Below are 19,038 nucleotides of genomic sequence, written 5' to 3'. Positions count from 1 at the left end.
AGAGGGAATCATACAGAGTCATTTAATGCATCCAATCCCATAAAAACCTGGTTACATTCGCATCATGGGAAGCTTAGGAAAAATCAAGACCCACTATCGCAAAAAAAAATGAATCTGCAGTTGCACTGGATCTCATGAAAATGAGACTTCTGGCTTAAAATATATTGTAAAACATATTTTAAATTCCAGTTGGCTTTAGGAGTTTAGCTATAGGAGTTTCTCTGACATGAAATGGGCACAAAAGGATGGGAAGGATGGTATGGACTGGGTGATAAGATGCATGTTGATAGTCAGAGATGTGAAATCAGTAGAAATTGTGCTTATGCACATAAACAGCTGGTTCGTCCCAATTCCCAGTCTCCTACAGCAGCACCTGTTCCTTGGGCTCATTTGTGTTCATCTTCCTTCTTGCTTCCAGTAAATGCAAGGTTGGTCTTGCTTTGGGCTAAATACATTCAAAAGTTGCAGAAACAGCTCTCTATTAACAACAACAGCATCAACAAAACAGATAAATTTCAGGAAATCAACAAATTGCGGTTTCACAGGCACGCTACCACAATCAAGACAAATGCCAGCTGCCAGTCTGTGCGCCCCTGGGGAGGAACAAGACCTCTCGGGGCATGCAGAGAAAGAGGGACTTGCTCACTCGATCCTTGGCTCACGCCACCCTGCCACCAGGCTCACAGCTCCTATTTCTGCAGTGTTTCTGGTCAGAACAACCCCCTCTCCTGCTGTACTGCTTTGCCATCCACTTGTACCTCCCCTCTGGTGTCCTGGAAGAAGAAAGACACATCATGTCCAGCAGCAGCTTGATACAGAGGACCTTCTCCCAAAACAGTCCCACACAGTTGTGTGGGGTGACTCTGCTTCTTGTATATGTTTGGGCACACTGCATGGTCAGTGATACAGTCTTCAGTGACAAAACCCAGTATATGAAGCCTGTGCACTGAGGCTAATGACATAGAGTCACAGAATCATAGAAAGGTTTGCGTTGGAAAGGACCTTAAAGCCCACCCAGTTCCACCCCCTGCCATGGGCAGGGACACCTCCCACCAGCCCAGGTTGCCCAAAGCCCCATCCAGCCTGGCCTTGAGCACCTCCAGGGATGGGGCAGCCACAGCTTCTCTGGGAAACCTGTGCCAGGGCCTCACCACCCTCCTAGTAAAAGAATGTCTTCCAGAGATCTAATCTAAACCTACCCTCTTTTAGTTTAAAGCCATTCCCCCTTGTGCTATCACTGCACTCCCTGACAAGAAGTCCCTCCCCAGCTTTCCTGTAGGCCAGTGTTAGGTACTGGAAGGCCGCTGTAAGGTCTCCCCGGAGCCTTCTCTTCTCCAGGCTGAACAACCCCAACTCCTTCAGCCTGTCCTCATAGAAGAGGTGCTCCAGCCCCTGATCATCTTCACGGCCCTCCTCTGGAGTCACTCTAATACACCCATGTCCTTGTCCTGGGGGTCCCAGAGCTGAACGCAGGGCTCCAGGTGGGGTCTCATGAGAGCAGAGCAGAGGGGGAGAATCACTTCCCTTGCCCTGCTGGCCATGCTGCTTTGGATGCTGCCCAGGATGCGGTTGGCTCTCTGGGCTGCAGGCACACGTTGCCAGCTCATGTTGAGCTTCTCATCAACCAACACCCCCAGGCCCTTCTCCTCAGGGCTGCTCTCAACCCATTCTCCATCCAGCCTGTATGTGTGCTTGGGATTGCCCCGGCCCTGGTTCAGGACCTGACACTAGGACTTGTTGAACTTCACGAGGTTCGTACAGGCCGTGAAGCTTGCCCAGGTCCCTCTGGATGGCATCCCTTCCCTCCAGCATGTCAACAGCACCACACAGTGTGGTGTTGTCAGCAAATTTGCTGAGGGTGCACTCAATTTCACTGTCCATGTCAATGATGAAGCTGTTACACAGCAGCAGTCCCAACAGAGAACACCGAGGAAGAGCCCATGTATGTCTCTTGGACCAGGTTCAACCCCATAGGAAAAGCTTCATTGCTCCTCAGAGCCTGTAACACCAGCAGCTGAGCACAGGCAACTCACCCTCTGGCTCAGCAAGAGACTTCCCCCACCTCCAAGCTCCTACAGGCTTGGGAGCTCGCATCTTGCACAGAGGGCAAGGTGCCAGAGGCACCTGCTCCTGACACTCAGGTCCATGCCTATGGACAGTTTCATGCTGTTTTCTCTCATCCTTTTCATAAAAAAATTCATCTTCCAGTCCACTAAATGTTCTTTGCATCTTCGTTGCAAATCTCGCTCTCCCCAAGGTTCAGGATTTACAGAAAGAAAACTGAGGTTATGAGAACACATCACAAAGAAGACAAGCTCTGTGTTGTTCCGGTCACAAGCACAGCTAAGATCAAAAAATCCCACTGCTATCAAAGCTTATTTAGGAAACTGAGTGTTGTAGAGTGTTTCGGCATCAAACTTTTCCTACCACTGCAAGCATTTCAAACAGCTCTGATCATATACAAGTAGTAACATAAGACAGCAGCCAAAAATAGATGTCAGGTTTTGGATTTGTCTAAACTCAACCAGAAATGAGATGTGGGGAGCTGGGAATTTTGCTGAGGCACAGCAAACATAAAACATAAATCTTCAGATAAATTATACAACCCAGGGACTCCCTTCTCCTATACTCTGTTAGAAAAAGGGCTAGGAAAACCAGTGATATATTCTCATCCGTTTGTATCTGACAGAAAAGAAATCACCACGGAATACCTTTTTTTTTTTTTTTTTTTTAGGGAAAAAAAAAGTCATCCTGCTAGACCTTAGGGCTGTAAGCTGGTGTCAGGATCAGTGAAGGGTGGGTTAATAGGGCTCCTCTGCTTATTTGCCTCTACTTTATAGCACTGATTGTGAGGAGTGAAGCACCAGGCTCCTCTCCGGTGCCTCAAGGAGTCCTTACACCCAAACCAGGATTTGGTGGGTGTTTCCCTGGGAACTTCAGGAAAGCTGTGTAAGAGGCAGAGGACGAAGAAGTTTTTCAGGTTACTTGCAGAGGTTTTCTTGCATACCCTGTCCTCTAAAGGTACACCAGCTCTATGTAATACTTTGACAAATTCAGTCTCAGCCCTGGTCTCGTTCTGTGGCAGCAGAGCATTCTTCTAACACTCATAAAATGCAGATTTTGCATGCTGAAATCTCACTCTGATCTTAGCACTTGCTTGCCATCACTATTGAGAATATTCCCTGATAACAAGATCACAGAATAACCTGGCATGGAAGGGACCATTGGATGGGATCTGGTCCAACCCAAGTGCCAGCAGTCCCACTAACTCACAGCAATATATATTTGATATATTTTGAATTATAAAATTTGCTCTTTTGAAATGAGCCCCACCAGCCCAGCCTCTGCTCTTGCACGAGGCTCATCCTTCCGTGCTGCAGCGCTCTCTACTTGTCCTTGCTGAACTGCACATGGTCGTGTTGGTGCCCCACTCCGGCCTGTCCCTCTGGATGGTGGCCCACCTTTTTTTGACAAACTTGCTTAGCTATGGCCTGACATCGAGTTGAAGGCAAACATAATTTTGTCTGCTTCTGCTCTGACACGGTAGGTGAATCCTCAGCCTTTGACTTGCACAAACAAGGCTCTAAGGCTTCCCTTGACACCTCTGCAGACACAGGTGATATCTCCTGGTCAGCAGAGCCTCCTGTAAAATGAAATCTGTGGATGCTATGACACCTTGGTAATCCACTTGAAACAGCTCTTCAATATTCTCCTGCATGGCATGACACAGTTCTGGCTTTGCAAGATTTTACTACCGCCTCTGCACATAATAGCCTCCAGTCCTTTTATCAAAACTAGCAGAAATGCACAAGTGTCACATAGTTTGTATTTATCTTTTCAGGAAATTTGATGTTCGATTTCCCTTGAACCTGATTAGATATAACTCCTTTAAATCTTTTATGGACCAGGAAGGATTGCTTCTGATACAGAAGTCCAGCTGTTCGCCTCGCTATTGTACTCTTACTTCTACTCTTCATAAGTCCCTCTCTTCCTTTTGTGAAGGTTTCTTTGTGCTGATTTGAAGAGCTCAGGCACAACAGAGCTCTCCTGACATCATCTATGTTCCCAGAAGTATCTATATGTGTGTGTGTGTGTGTGTGTGGACAACAAAGATCGAGAGTAGTATCAGCAACTTTAATTTTAATACTGCTTTTGTCTTCTTGAAGCTGTCTCCAACCCAAGCAGGATAGGCTCAGCAGATAAGGAACTGAGACAAATTACAAAATGGATCAAACCCCGATAAAGCATGGAAATCAGTGCATCCAAACAATCCTGGTTCTGTCCTGCAGTAACAATATGCCAAAATGATACGATTAGATCAAAGTTTTTAAGTAATCGTGACCATAGATTAGAATTGATTAAAGTTCAAGGCACGTTACATTCATTTCCTTCTACTTTTAACATCCTCAGGGGGCACCTACAAACTGAAGCATTAAAGCTCGGGGGACTTTTCTGAAAGAGTTGCCCTTAATCTTTTAGTTGTTGAATAAAATCACTGTGTGGAACATGCATCTAACAATTCATCTCTTACTGATACGGCTTTCAATAAATTGTCTGTTCCCAAACTTATAAGACTGAAGAAGTTATTATGAGAAAGGAGCATTTTATTTCAGATGAGACCATGCAAATCTCAAGGAGAGAGGAGGCTGGCAAAATGAAAAGTCCCCTGATATGTATCTTATAATTAACACAGCAGAACAGCCCTTCCTGTATGCAGGTAAATCATTTATGCACAATTCACTTGAGTTTCTCATCCTTATCTCTAAAAAACATTTCTTTGCAAGTCTGATTTATTTTGGAAAAAAAAAATCAAACTCGTGAAGTGAATTGTATGATGACGGAGACGAGGGAGTTCAGGATGGGTAGTGCTGAGGGGACAGCAGTCATTTAAATTGCATTAATTCTTCCACAAAGTGAGAGTACGAAAGGTGACTCCATCTGTCTTCACCAAGCTTTTACGAGATACACTTGAAACATCCAAGTTTATTTTAAGTACGTAAGTTTTTACATACGCTGAGTTAGCAGCCCTAGGTGTGTTGAACTCTGAGAGACTTACCAGCCAGCCAAATGCAAAATATCATTGCAGCTCTGCTGCAAGAGCAGTAAGTCCTGCAGAGGGGCTGGTGGCACCCACCAGGGGTGGTGACCATGGCCATGGGCTGCAGGAACAAGTTCAGACCTCACCATGACAAGTAGAAGACCAAGACTGCAAGAGCCTCCACCTTGCTAACCTGGCCACTAACCCAGCTCCTGGTTCCGAGGGGGAAGCAGAGGTACAGTACCTTGTTTTTGGCTACTACCACCAGTAAATGCTTACTGGGAAAAGTAATCTAGCCATCCCGAACTCATGAGAAAATCTCAGTGCTGCCTCTCAGCACTTCAGAGAGATACTTCCTTTACTCCTGTGCTCTTCCTCACTGCGTCGTTCCTTTAACTCATCAGACCTGGGAATTCGGTGATACCTGGGAAAATAAGAAGCTGTGTGTAGCATTCCTAGCTCACCTGGTTTTGACACCACGTTGAACGCTCGCACTACATTTGACATTTGGAAGCAGGAAATCTTTACATCTTTGGGAGCTAGCACAAGGAGGTTTATGTCTAAGGATCAAATTGGCTTCAAAGATGATGCTAAGTTTAACTAAAGCAACAGAATGAATCCCAGCAATACTCTAATTTGCTTTGAAGCACTCCTGCTACTGAGATTTTTTTTTTATTATATTCTATTAAAACACTATTTACAATAATTCACCTAGCTCTTGCATCTCATTACAAATTTAAAAGATTAACTAAAAATACCCTATGAAAGGTAAGACCAGTGGAGCAGTCCAATTCAATTGTATTTATTTTGCATGTTCCACGAAATTAGGACACAGTTAATCAGCAGCTGTGCTTAATTAGTAAGAAACCTATTTAAACCTAATGATACACATGGCCAGGGTTGCTGCTGCTTAATGGAGACAGTAGTTCTGCTTAATTGGGATGCTTTCAGGTGACATAATGGTTGGAAGCGATGCTTTGCTCTGCTGTTTCAGTCTGGTGGTGGCTCTCTCTAGCTGTCCCACTAGGAACATTTTGCAGTTGCAGCTGACATTGCGCTTCGAGGGCTCCCTCCCTGCCTGCTCTTACCTTCTGACTTGTGTCCTCAGCACCAACTCGTAGCTGCCCTACTGCAGAACAAATCTGCTGCCTGGGGACGGGGACAATTCAAGTGTAAGGACTGCTACCAGCTCCCTTGACTTGGGTGCTGAAATTCTGTTTTTCATTAGTTGGAAGGATTTTATCGCCAGTTCAAGTGCTCAGTAACACAATAAGGACTTCCTGTGACATGTGTCACAGAACAGTGACAGTTACAGTCGCCTGAATGCTTTCAATGAAAAGTTTGTGATTCCTACCGCTATGACTTCCTCAACAAACATCTGCTGAATTTTATATATTAAATTAATCCTGTAATACTGGATACATGCTTATTAGCCTGTGGGAAGTGAGTCAGAAGCCTCAGCTCAGCTCCTAGAAGAGAGCCTCCCTTCTTAGTCAATCCTGTTGCTGGCACTCGCAGTGGGAAGTGGTCATCGAGAGATTCGGATCTGATCTCAAAGCTGCAGGTGATGTCCCCAAATCACAGCACTGTGTCAGCCTGATGGCTGTATGAGGAAGCTTGCAAATTAGCTGCACCTATCCCATAGAGGCAGCGCAGATTGGCTCGAAGGATGGCATTTTCTCATGACCATTAAATAAACTCCAAATAGCTACAAAAAAAATAGAATTACTACTTCTGTAAGGACAGCATTTTAGACTAGGTACCAAAGCCAGGACAAAGCCTGCATGGTATGAAGCATTTGGCAGTGTGTCGGTACAACACGAGATGGCTTTACTTCCACCAACAGAGTGTTTAACTCCACGGCAGAGTACATTGAATTTAACTGAAGTAAGCAACTGTGCTCACAGGCTGAAACTAGACCTGTCAAAGGGTACAGCGTGGGTCCAGCCAGCTGTCGGGGCCAAGCAGCCAAACAAAGTTGCAACCTCGAATACAGTGAGTTATGAAAATAATTTCTTCTAGCTATTCACACTCAAAATGCCCCACAGAGCCAATGCAGACATTTCATGGAAAAGGCTAAGGTCTGAAACTGTCTGCACCAGCTCCTAGATAACGTCTCACTGGGGCTCCACCAGTACGAGGTCTCCACCTTCTCAGCCTCCCAGAAGCTGCTGGGAGGGCAACAGAACGGTAGGGGCAGAATAGACCACAAACCTGGGGACTAGAGGTAACAGCTGCGAGTAGAGGAGCAGGTAAGACTGGTAAGCGTGTATGAAGAACTGGAGAAGGTTCTCAGCAGATAAGACCAACCCTGAACCATGCCAGGAGACATGATCGAGTGGTCGTTTGGTGAGGGCAGAGGCGACCTGGTTTAACCTGGCAGCTTATAACGACACACATGCACACAGTGTGCCTATTTAGAAGTAAAACCTTGCTTCTGCTTGTCACTGTGGGTGTACCTGCCTGGCAGGGAGCGTCCGTGCATGGTGAAGTGGTGTTACCTTGTGGCTTTCCAGTACCCCTTTAGAAAACACTTAGTCCCTTCGACTGGATCCAGAGCTTTGTCTCTCCTCCCTCCAACAGGGAGACCTGCTGGAGTACATCGGAACAGAACAGCATTGTCTGAGTGCCCAGGAAGCAAAACAAGGCAATTACAGATTTTAGGAAAGCTTTGAGCTCCAACAATTCCCAGCCCCAGCCTCCCATACTCTTACGAGTCCCCTGCCCGACCCGGTGGATTTTGTGACCTCTCCCTCAGTGTTCGCGGCCCCAACCCCTTCTGCACTTACAGCTGAGGCCCGCAGGGGGACGAGGAGCCGGGATCAGCTCAGCCAGCAGCACGGCACCCCTCCAGCCACCAGCCCGGCTGACCAAGCTTCACCACGAAGCTGTGGCGCAGGATCTGGACAGGTAACCTCCAGCACCGCACCACCTTCATTGCAGCTACAGGATTTTGGCATGAGGTGACCAAAAAGCATGAAAACGCCCGCCCCGGAGCGGCTGCAGCAATAGTCTGAAAACGCTGTCACGCAAAAGCACTTTCTGCTGATAACAAGCATGAAATAATTTATATCCACCGTGTAAAGGCATGAAAAGAACTGAACGAGACCAGCTCTGCGCTATTGATTTTTAGACAAACGGCCAAGTCTGGAAGCGACTGCAAACACGCGAAGTGTAGCTGGACGGAAAGTTAAACGCTACTTTGGCTCTTCTACACGCTTGTTTGTCACACGGCCTGTGGAGATTCGTTATCAGAACTGCAATTTGGTTACCACTACAACAGTTTCAGGCTTCCTAGCAGCAGCTTGCTGGAGCTGCTAAGGTTCAAGGCAAATTTCCTTTTTAAACTCTTTGAGTGGTCATTAAACATGATTGCTAAAGGAGCAAACTGTCAAAGTTGTTTCATTTATTTCTTAATATCACAGCTGTACAATTTTCATACATACAGCAGGAAATGCGCATTGGTTACACAATGGCATTTGGCTGCATTTCCAAGTATAATACAGTAAGTGCAACTCCACTTAAGAATGTACATTTATACAACTTAAACAAATTAAGGATCGCTACACTACTATCTGTGACAGTATAAAGCTTCATTTATGTTAAGTTCTCGTTACTAAACCACTTCCTGGTTAAATATAAAACATATTCAATTATTTTAAAACGGCCCTCGTGGTACTTGGCCAGCATATAAAATATTTGTTGTGTAAAATTTAACCATTAACTTTTTCTTTTCTTTTAAAAATAATCCTCTAAGCCTATTTAAACATTTGCTATTGAACTGTTATACTGACACTTTGTAGCAGGAACCAAATTTTTGCCCTCCTTGTTTGATCTCGCACTGCTCATCCCCGAAAGAAGTTACATTTGTAATGTACTGCAGCTTTATTCAGATACAACCAGATGGCTAAGCTATTTAACAATTCCGTTCAAATGTAAATAACATTCTTCATTAAAGAAAAAGAAATTACATTGCGGAAATATTTGTCATCAAAATTTTAATGGGTAGAGTGCTACCAGCACTGGGAGGAGAAGAAAAAAAAAAAAAAAAAGCATTAATTTATCTTTTAAGACCCACCTGAATATTCGGTTTAAACTCTTATAACTTTACTTTTGGAATACATTGGTCCACAGACCATATTCTTGTTACAGCTTACCAAATGAAAAACAAAAATTGCTCTTATTGCCGTCCCTATAACAGGAATGGTTCAGTTTTAAACCTCCTTTAAAAATATACATTTTACAATCCTTTCACCTCAACAAAGGTGACACTGACAATAAATACACTGTTTTGGTGGTTTTATTTTTCTTTGCCGTGAAAAGTCTACAAACTACCTGTTGTAGGCCCTTTCTTTTTTAGACTTCTCCAATGCCTTGTCCATAGTTTTCTCATTTTCTCCTCGACATTTGGGGCAGTACCATTTGCCCTTTGGTTTATGGTTGAGTCCCACGCAGGAAAAGTGAAACCACTCGATGGGGCACTCGTCATTATCGCATCCTATCATTTCTCCATAGGAGACTTGGTTGCATAAGCAGTATGTTGGCTCATTGGGATCAATAGGAAGGTCTGGAGGAGAAGCTTCCCTCTCCGCCTTAGCCTTGGATCGCTTCTTCTTCTTGGATGTTTTTGCTTTCTTCTCCTTTGGAGTTCCTGAGGTGATGTCATCGTGATCATGATTATTTGAAGCATTTTCTCGATTCTCGTTATTCCTTTGCCGCCTTGACCTCTTATTGTTGGGCTTCTCAGCCTGGGCAATTGTCTCGTTCTTTGACTTATCTTGGCTGGCTTTGCCGCTGTTCCCAGTGGTGTCGTTAGTCTCTTGGCACGTCTCAAACAGTTCCACGTGGCTGTCCACTTGCCTGGTTCTGTTCTCGACAAGCTCTACCATCTGACTGACGATTTGGATCTTCTCGTCGCCCAGCTCCTGACTCCGAATCAGCGCTCTCTGTATGCAGTGCAACATTCTTCTTTTCTGCACAGCATCTGTCTCTCGTTTGAATTTTTCATAGTAATCATCCAGGTCCTTCAGAATCTCTGCAAGGAAGAAGTAAAAACCGTGAGTATTTCAGATCGAGAGGACGGTGAAGGAAAGCCTTCCCGCATTTTTCCTTCCACACAGCAACACCTTTTTGTAATGCACGAGGCTGATCAAAGACAGGCTCCCCAAAGCTGAAATCTGACAAGTGGCTCATGACTCCAGCGGAATATTTTTGTCCCAGGAGGTCCCTCAGGAACAGAACGCAAGTGCTGATTTAGAAAAAAACGAGACTAAATATAATCTCACACACGGTGACAGCTCTTCCCTTTGTCAGTAATTAAAGAGAACAGAAAATACACGGATCGCCACAAGTTCCAGCATCAGCTGTGGAATTGAAAGGGGAGTTAATGGATTGTTTTCTAGGGCATTTTCTGTCCGATAAGGCTGATGCTTGTGGTGAATGACGGGGAGTGGGAGAAGAGAAAGGAAGCACAAATTGGTGCAGGAATCAGACAACAAATTACTTAGCAATTGTTATTGTGCCTGGCAGCTGAGGCACGACCCCAAACACACAGGGCCAGAGCTAAGTTTTGGGGAGATTCACCCGGCACTGCCGCGGGCGATGAACTCCCTGCGGGTACAGAATTGCCGCTGCTGTATGGAAGGCGAGGGGGCTGTTTTCTCCCTGTGGGCTCTGTACAACACCTGTGGCTTACTTTTTGTGTAATTTTTCACCACATATTTGCTGCAAGGAAGGAGTTAAAATTAAGGAGCAGCGTTAAAGATGATTTATGGCGAGGGGAATGGATAAAGCTCCTTGATGATTTAAGACGCTAACAGTGAAACCCTGCTGGGCCGTGAGTGACACCTGAGGAGAGCTTAAAGAGTTTAAAGTGAAACATTCCTCAGGTGCTCAGAGCTCCAGGGAGCCGCTTATGAGCCCATTGGCAGCACCACTTCCCGAGTGTTGCTTTGGGGGATGCCGCCTGCAGCCCCCCGCCCGTGCCCAGTAACGACAGGAGCCGCGTTAGTCGGTTCGTTAATTGTTTATTAACCGGGAGCGAGCGTTATAACCGCGCTCCCAACGGCCCCAACGGCCCCAACGGCCCGCCCCGCGCCCCGGAAGCGCCGCGCCGCCAGGCCCGGCCCCTGCCTAGCAACCGGCCGCGCCCCGGAAGTGACGCAGCGGCTATTGTTCTCCGGCCGGAAGCCGGCGGCGGGCCCCCGGTTGGCAGCGCAACGGCCGAGGCGGGGGAGGAGGGGCGCGGGGAGGGGGCGGGGCCAAGGGAGGCGCCGAGCCTATCAGAGGGCGCGGCGGGCAGAGCCCGCCCCCTCGCGCCGTCCAATCAGAGCCCGGAGAGTGAAAAAGGGGAGGCCGAGGTTGGCCCGCCCACTGCCGGCGCCGCAGCCAATCAGCGGCCGGCGGCCGGGGCAGGCCGAGATATTCAAATCAACGCCACCGAAAAGTTGCTTCTCGAAACGTCACGGGGCGAGGGGGCGGGGCGCCGGGCGGGACGGCCCGCCCTGCGAGCCAATCAGCGAGCGGAGGCGGGCAGGCCCCGCCCCCCGAGGAGCGCGCCGCCCTATCAGCGCCGCCGGGGGGCGGGGCGAGCGGCGCTATGCTAACGAGGGGCGGTTATAAAAGCCGCGCCGACGCCGAGCGCCCCGCACAGCGCGGAGGCGCCCGCTGGCCGCGCGGTGCTAGGACGCGGGAGCGGCGGCGGCGTGCCTCAGCCCGCCCTGCCCCGCCATCGCCGCCTCCCCGCCCAAGGAAGTTTTTCCCCGGCCCCTTTTTTCCCCTCTTCTCATGAGCGGCCGCGGACAGCGAGAGAGGGCAGGGGGCTCCGGGCGCCTCCTCCCCGCCCGGCTGTCAGCGGCGCCGGGGAGAGCCCTCCCCTCCCCCTTCCCCTTCCCCAGCGGACAGCGAGTGACAAAGCTGCCACAGGGCTGCCCCGCGCCGGCCGGCCCTGCCCCTGCCCCTTCTCCTTCCCTCGGCCCGTCAGGGAGGCAGAGCTGGGCGCTGGGCACATCCGTGGGGCCGGCCGTGTGCCCCCCCCTTACACACACACACACACACACACCACACACACACACACACACACACAGCTCCCCCCCCCGCCCTCTGCTTCAGGGGGTGAAGCGAAACCCACCGGGGAGGGAGCGGGGAGAGCGCTCCCTGCCCCCCTCCCCTCCCCTCTCCTCTCCTCCCCTCCCTCTCTCCCTCCCTCCCTCGCTCGCTGCCTCTCTCCCCTACTACAGCCATAATGAATACTGTACATTCCTAAATGTTGTGCTGTGATCTCCCCGTCCGCACGGCACTTTGTGCCGTACCCCCCCCCCCCACTCCCGCAGCCCCTCTTCCATCGCGGTCCCCCCCCCCCTCCTCTGCTTTGTGCAGCGCGCACCCCGCTTCCCTGCCCCCCGCCTTCTCGGCCGGCGATTTACACAGAAAAAGCAGAGTCCTTGCTTCATGAGAGGAGCCGGAGACCTTTTGTTCCGCCCCATGACAAGAGCTAACGCTGCAGATCAGCCCCTCTCCCTCCCCGGCTCTCCTCGCCCGGCTCTCCCCCTGCTCCCGGCTCCCCAAAACCCAAGTACCGACCCCGCGGGGGGCAGGGGGGCGAGGGGAGCCGGGGCGAGGAGCGAAGCCGCCCTCCCCCCGGCCCCACACGGCACACACGCACCGGGCGAGCACTTACCTTGATATTTGGCGTCAATTTCCCTCATCAAGGAGACATTTCGCTGCAGATCGAAGGGCATCGACTCGATGGAGTCCAGGTAATCCTCCACATAGTTCACGAGGTGCAGCTGCTCGCCGTTCGCAGGACTCAACATTTTCATCCGGCGAGAAGGAAGGAGGAGGAGGGGGGGGGGGTAAAAAAAAAAATAAAAAAATAATAATAAAAAAAAAATAGATCCTTCTCCACGCGCTTCTCTCTCTCTGTCTCCGTCCCCCTGGCCCAGCGGGTGCTGCTCCCCCCCTTGAAGGAGGCAGGAGGGGGAGATGGGCTCGCCCCCCAGGAGCCGAGAGCTGCTACATCGGAGTGCTCGCGTGTGAGGCAGAGGGAGCCGCACGCACACACACACACACACACCACACACACACACACAGACACACACACACCCTCCGCCAGTCCCCCTCCAGCCAGCAGCAGCTGATTGAATGGCTGTCGTCGTGGGTAATTCACGGAGGAGGCGGCACGGGAACAATCGGAGGGCTCCGTGTGTGAGTGTGTGTGTGTGTGTGTGAGTGTGCGTGGAGGGGGGGGAGGAGGAGGAGGAGGAGGAGGAGGAGGAGGGAGGCGGGGGGCTCGAGCCAGCCCCTCCGAAACACTCCGCAAACAAAACGCGCCCTGCGAAGTGCCTGTCAGGGGCAGCCCCGCCGCGGCTGCTCCTCCTCCTCCTCCTCCTCCTCCTCCTCCTGCCCTGCCCTCCCCTCCCCTGCCGGTGCCGCCGTGCCGGAGGCGCGCTGCCCGCAGCCCAGTTTCAAACACTTGGGAAACATTCGGGCCCCGCCGCGCATGGCGCATGCGCACCCCGCCCGCCGCCGTGTGTACACACGGACGGACGGACACACGGACACGGCAGCGCACACACACGCTCCGCTCCGCTCCCCTCCTCTCCTCCTCCTCCTCCTCCTCCTGCCACGAGTTGGGCGCTTTGCTTTCACGGGACCAGCGTGCCCCCCCCCCCCCCGTGGGGCCGGGCGCTGAGGAGCAGCGCGGCCCCCTCCTGCCTCGTCCCCGCCCTCCCTCCTTCTGTCCTCAGCGGGCAGCCGCAGCCATCAGCCCCGCGGCGCCTGGCAGCCCCGCCAGCCAATCGCCGCGCGGCTCGCAGCCCGCCCCGCTGCGCGCTCAGCCAATCACAGGCAGCCGTGGGGGGGGGGGGGGAGGGTTCAGCGGCGACAGCGCTGCCCGGGATACCGGCCTGGGCAGGGGGGGGCGGGGACACCGAGGAGGGAGGGGGGGTGCGCATGCGCGCTGCCAGCGGCGCGGGGAGAAAATGGAGGCGTGCGCGGGGGGCGGCCCCGAACTACATTTCCCGGCAGCCCCCGGGGCGGCGCGGCCCTTAGCAACGGGCGGCCTGCTCGGGGCTGAGGGGCCGGCGCGGGGCGACCGCCCCCAGCCCCGCTCCCCGGAGGCGGCCCCGGCCCGAGGGGGGCGGCTCCGACCCGAAAGGGGCGGCTCCGGTCCGAGAGGGGCGGCTCCGGCATGAGGGGGGCGGCGCTGCTCGGCTCCCGCCCTTGGAAATGCAGCGGCGTGGTGGTGGTGGTGGGGGCGTGGTTTTGTTAAAAAATAAATAAATAATTAAAAAATAAAAATAAAACTCTGCTGCCTCCGCCCCGAGAAAGGCCGCTCTCTGCCTCGTGTGTTCTCGGAGCGTCAGCGGCGATCCCCCGGCTCGGGGGCAGCCCGGCTCCCTCACGCCTGGCAGGCGCTGAGGCGCTGTCGGCGATTAAAGGCAGCTAACGGGGCTGTGAGCCCGTAATCGCGGCTCAGCAGAGGAAAGGCATCCAGAGGGAGTTCAAGCGAGACCCAGGAAGAGCCGTTCCTGCAAAAAAGTTAACCACCGTGCCACACACGGGGCAGTAATTACACGTACAAATGAGATAACACTTCATAAACCGGTTCAAATTATCCCCACTGATTTGCTGAGCGAGAACTTTTGTCCATCATCACAGGAAAAAAAATAGGAAGGTGCATCTTCTAAGTATAGTAGTGGCTTGCCAGGCTTCAGTAATTTGCCCAAAAGTAGATCTAAAAGTAGATAGTGAAGATCTAAATTTACAGCAGTGAGAACCAAGGGAACCTGCAACCAGAGCGACAAACCGTGCAACTGCTCTGTAACTTATTTTGTAGATCTAGCACATCATTTATGTAACATAAATACTCTGGTAGCTATGTTTTTATCAGCATAACGTTCAGAATTCTTAATACGAGCAGCATCCATTTCAAAACCTTCAGACACATTCCATAAATGCAGATACTGAGGATATAACAACTTACATATATATACATGTAAGAAACACTGCCCCCATTCTCTTTCTCTAGCTTAGCTGAATGTTGCTGTATGAAATACTCTGTAATTACTACAGCGGTGTCCCCCTTTATTAGAAAAGATAGCATCTTCTCATCACTAGTCATTATACTTTATAGGTACAGACAACTCGGATGAGTTATTCCTTCTAATAAAGTACTGTTTCTTCACCGTTTAATAGCTTAATCCCTTTCTTCTACAGTCACATTTGTTTTTCTTGTCTGTTTGTTCTTTACGAGGCTACATTCGTACTTACATGGGAGACGATAGTAGTATTTTACAAGTCTATTAATCTTGCTTATGGTTGAAAGTTTTGAAACAAAACTGCAGAAGTTTAGCAGAAAAGATGAGCAGAGTTGAATTTTGCAAGTATTAAGGCCAGGAGACAAGTCATAGTTTGTACTTTCATGCAACAGGTATCACTAGACAGCGTATACCATTTACAGGTATTTGGGCCAGAAATACCTGCTTGTATCATAAATTATACAGGATTAATCATTCTAAAATCTGGAGAAAAAAAAATCTAGCTGAGTTTGTCCTTCTGCTGCTTCCTAGGAAAAGCTCAATAACTTCTCAAACACTGAACCTAAGCCTTCCACACCATTAAAATAAAATAAAATAAAATAAAATAAAAATAAAATAAAAATAAAAATCCTACTTAGGAAAGCAGGCATTTCACTGGCTACAGCTCCCTGTCTCTTTGCCTGCTTGCCTTGAGACTGCTAACTTCACTACTTCTTTCACACGTGTTTTCTGGCTGCTGCCATTTGCACCTGTTGCACTTCATGAGCCTAATAAGCACTAGCACTACAAGTGCCCTAAAAATGCTGATTGGAACCGGTAATTGTGCATTGCAGTACAAGGCCAAGGCAGAAGTACAGCTGGAGATGACACAGAGCAAGGGGAGCTTATTCCATGGGCTCCACAATCTAGGAAGAGTTCAGAGGAGATGCATCTCAACAGCTGGAAACAACCAACAAACCAAACCTCCGACCAACCTCCGACCAAATTCATGCAAAATCCCGGGCTTATTTCTGTAAACTGCAGCACAGGAACCAAATATGTCTGATGTTAAACTAGTAGCATCTGCTAGAGCAGCTGATGGATAGGTCGACTGAACAGCAGTGGTGCTGAAAACTCAGGGTCCGGGCCTAATGGCTCGTAGTAAGAGCAAGAAAGTTTCTTACATTAACTGTTCTTTATGTCCACCAATCCTGAAATTTCTTTTGCAGTTTTATTTCATTTCCCCAGACTTACTCTTCTAGAATAGGTATCTCAAGATGATTTATTACCTTTATAAAACATACTCTTCTTGAACTTTGGGGGAATGGCTGCTCAGCATTTACAACATTTCTGAGTCAAGCATTTGTAATAAGCATGAGACAACTTTTATTCTCATTTTAAAAACTAAATTGGATTCTTAGACAAAAAGAATTTGTACATTTTGTAAAAATAAAAAAAGCACTATAAAATGTAAGTTGGAGTGTGTCTATTACAGAATCCTCCAGAGTTCTAAGAATAAATTCAGTCCACTGCAGGGGATTTAGCTCGTCTTTCCTTTCGGTTTGTAGTGTTTCTTCACAGCATTTCTTCCCCCCTTACCTTCTCAGGGCCAGATCCCGTTGCAAATTCCTGAACTAGAATCAGACTAGATGGGCCACTGATACTAGAAACATGCTCTTGTTAACCCAACACACGCTGCTTTTCTCCTCTGTCGGCAATTCTAAGACAGCCTGGTTTAATTCTTAAGATAAATGTAGCACCCCAAGCAATACGTTGGGAAACTGTAAATGTTACAAATCATGTATCCCCCAGTAATAAACAGAAAAGAACAAATTTGTAGCATAAGCTTTATTTGCTCTTTATTTGTGATACAAAGCATGCTCTGGGATTTGCCTGCTGATACTACACACCTCTTGGGGACCAGTCTTACATGTGATCCTGGTCTGAATACCCGAGACTGGAAACTGGAAATCACACGAGGAGCCAGGTGAGCCAGAACACTCAGAGATCATCCCTGCCCACCACAGAAACGTTGCAGACCTGAAACACGTGTGTGTTTCTACCATTTTTTCCCTTTCACTCAAGCCCAGAAAGGAAACATTGCCTTCCTGCATGTGCAGGTACAGAAAATATATCAACTCATTCTAAGGGATTCTGGAGTCACAGCCTTACCTTTGAGTTTCAGCTTGTATTTAAGAGAAGGAAGTTTTAACCTTGATGGCTCCTATGAGAAAGGTGAAAACATGAGCTGACAATATTAAATATGTTTGTGCCCCCTTGAAACAACAGCCTACCTGAAGCTCTGATAGACACACCTCATTGGGATTTTGATGAAGGGATTTACCCCCCTGCATACTGCATCTCCTACTAACTAGTCAGCAGAAAATACAGAAGTAACAGGTATCGATCTGGTCCCCTGGCTCCAGCTGCTGGCAATGTCTGAAGGCATCTTCTTCCACTCCAGATGGCAAAGAAGACAAGTCTCCCAATGGAGGCAGAAAATCCTTTCCTGATATTATTCCGCTCCTCTGGTAGATGAGGACCTCATTCTATGTGCTCCAAGATAGGAATAAGGGTATCAGGAACGGAGGTGGTTATAGGTGTCGTAAGTCGAGCTGTGCTTACAGCCACAGGCTGTTTCTGAGAATGTCTTTTACTTTTTTCTAAGGTACATAATTTATGATTATAATATATCAGCTATGGTTATAATATATTGGTTGCAGGACACTTTCCACAGTTCCAATGAATTTATTCTGCTGCATTAAACCAAATCTAAAGTGTTAACAATGTTAACTATTTATTTCAGGCATTAAATTATTATTATTATTAATAATAACTGTATAGCCTTTACTACCCTCAGATTTTTTTTTTTTTTTCAGGACATAGACATTTCTAGACTAAGTGCTAAATTAAAGCTAGTCGGAATACCAGCGGCACTAAGCCTTCTGAAACCATCAGGGAAAGAAAAAGTTTCTCGGTTCTTCTGATCTGTTGGCAGTTTCATCCATGACAGCTAAACCTGGAATTACAGCTAAAAAACATCCATTGTTACTTAGTATTGATTCGGCCTCTCTCAAAGTGCTTGGCACTGTACAGAACAAAGAAGACAACAGAGTTAAAGACAACTCTTAACAGGATGTGTGTTGAATAGTGAAGACATCAAAACGAGCCGACTATGGAAACTGAAATAATTAGCTTCCTGAGAAACATCTAAAGCAAACACTTACAAGGTTACTGGATGGTATCTTTAGTTTTATTCTAGCTGGTCTCGAAATAGCAAGCCCATAAAATAGGTTTCTTATCTAATCAAAAGTTCATTGATAAATGAAAAACATTGTGGAACACAACTGTATATTACGAAGAGCAGAAAACATCTGTCAGTAGTAGGGCTGTATATCTGATACTCTCTACAGCTAAGCCAGATACAGACAGCCTGCTCGGATGAAGAGAGATTTCTGTTATTATGTAAAAGCGGTGATTTAAATGCTCATATTCAAGATGAGAAAAAAAAATTCTAAGAAGCCTATCCCTGGCAGATTCAGGAGAACACAGTATCAGGATTTCTGCAAGGCAGTTCACCACAGCCAGAGTGCGGTCAAGAAAGGCTGCAGTCACGCACTATTACCTTCCACACAGGCGCCAGCAAGATGCTTTAGCTGGTGGGCACTGCAGTGCTGTGGGAAAGGAGAAAAGGCTCTGCCCCAAACCAGAGGTTTGTAGGGAGAGAGGCAGCAGGGAGAGGCACAGCCAGAGCGTGCTGGAGCTGGTGGTTGCCTCCTACCACGCAGGGCTAAGGGCTGAGGCAGGTGGAGGGCAACTTCAAAATACACCACGAGGACTGCTTCTAAAACTGACAGCGGGCCTGTGGTGCTCCTTGCCAGAGGCTGGAGCTGATGTGGGTTTTCCCTGGTGGCTGGGGAAGTTAACAGAAGAGTGACTCACTGAGAATAGGTTAAAAAAATATATACAGGGAAAAAAAAA

General features: G+C 48.6%; 1 protein-coding gene across 2 annotated transcripts; it reads right to left on the bottom strand.

Annotated features, from left to right (window-relative positions):
* Positions 1–8,429: 8,429 nt before the first annotated feature.
* ING1 (inhibitor of growth family member 1) lies at positions 8,430–13,641 on the bottom strand. Of its 2 annotated transcripts, none has more exons than XM_005031019.5 (2): positions 12,717–13,641; positions 8,430–10,073 (listed from the first exon to the last, which is right to left on the bottom strand). In XM_005031019.5, the coding sequence occupies exons 1-2, from the start codon at positions 12,856–12,858 to the stop codon at positions 9,370–9,372; spliced, it is 846 nt and encodes a 281-aa protein (XP_005031076.3). In that variant the 5' UTR covers positions 12,859–13,641; the 3' UTR covers positions 8,430–9,369. The 2 variants fall into 2 exon arrangements, with proteins under 2 accessions (XP_005031076.3, XP_071888050.1); XM_072031949.1 differs by lacking the exon at positions 12,717–13,641 and adding an exon at positions 10,165–10,751.
* Positions 13,642–19,038: the final 5,397 nt, after the last annotated feature.

This window comes from Anas platyrhynchos, chromosome 1 (genome assembly GCF_047663525.1).
Source record: "Anas platyrhynchos isolate ZD024472 breed Pekin duck chromosome 1, IASCAAS_PekinDuck_T2T, whole genome shotgun sequence".
Lineage (NCBI taxonomy): Eukaryota > Metazoa > Chordata > Aves > Anseriformes > Anatidae > Anas > Anas platyrhynchos.
Note: the sequence above shows the minus strand (reverse complement) of the source record. Positions and strands in the feature narration are given on the sequence as shown.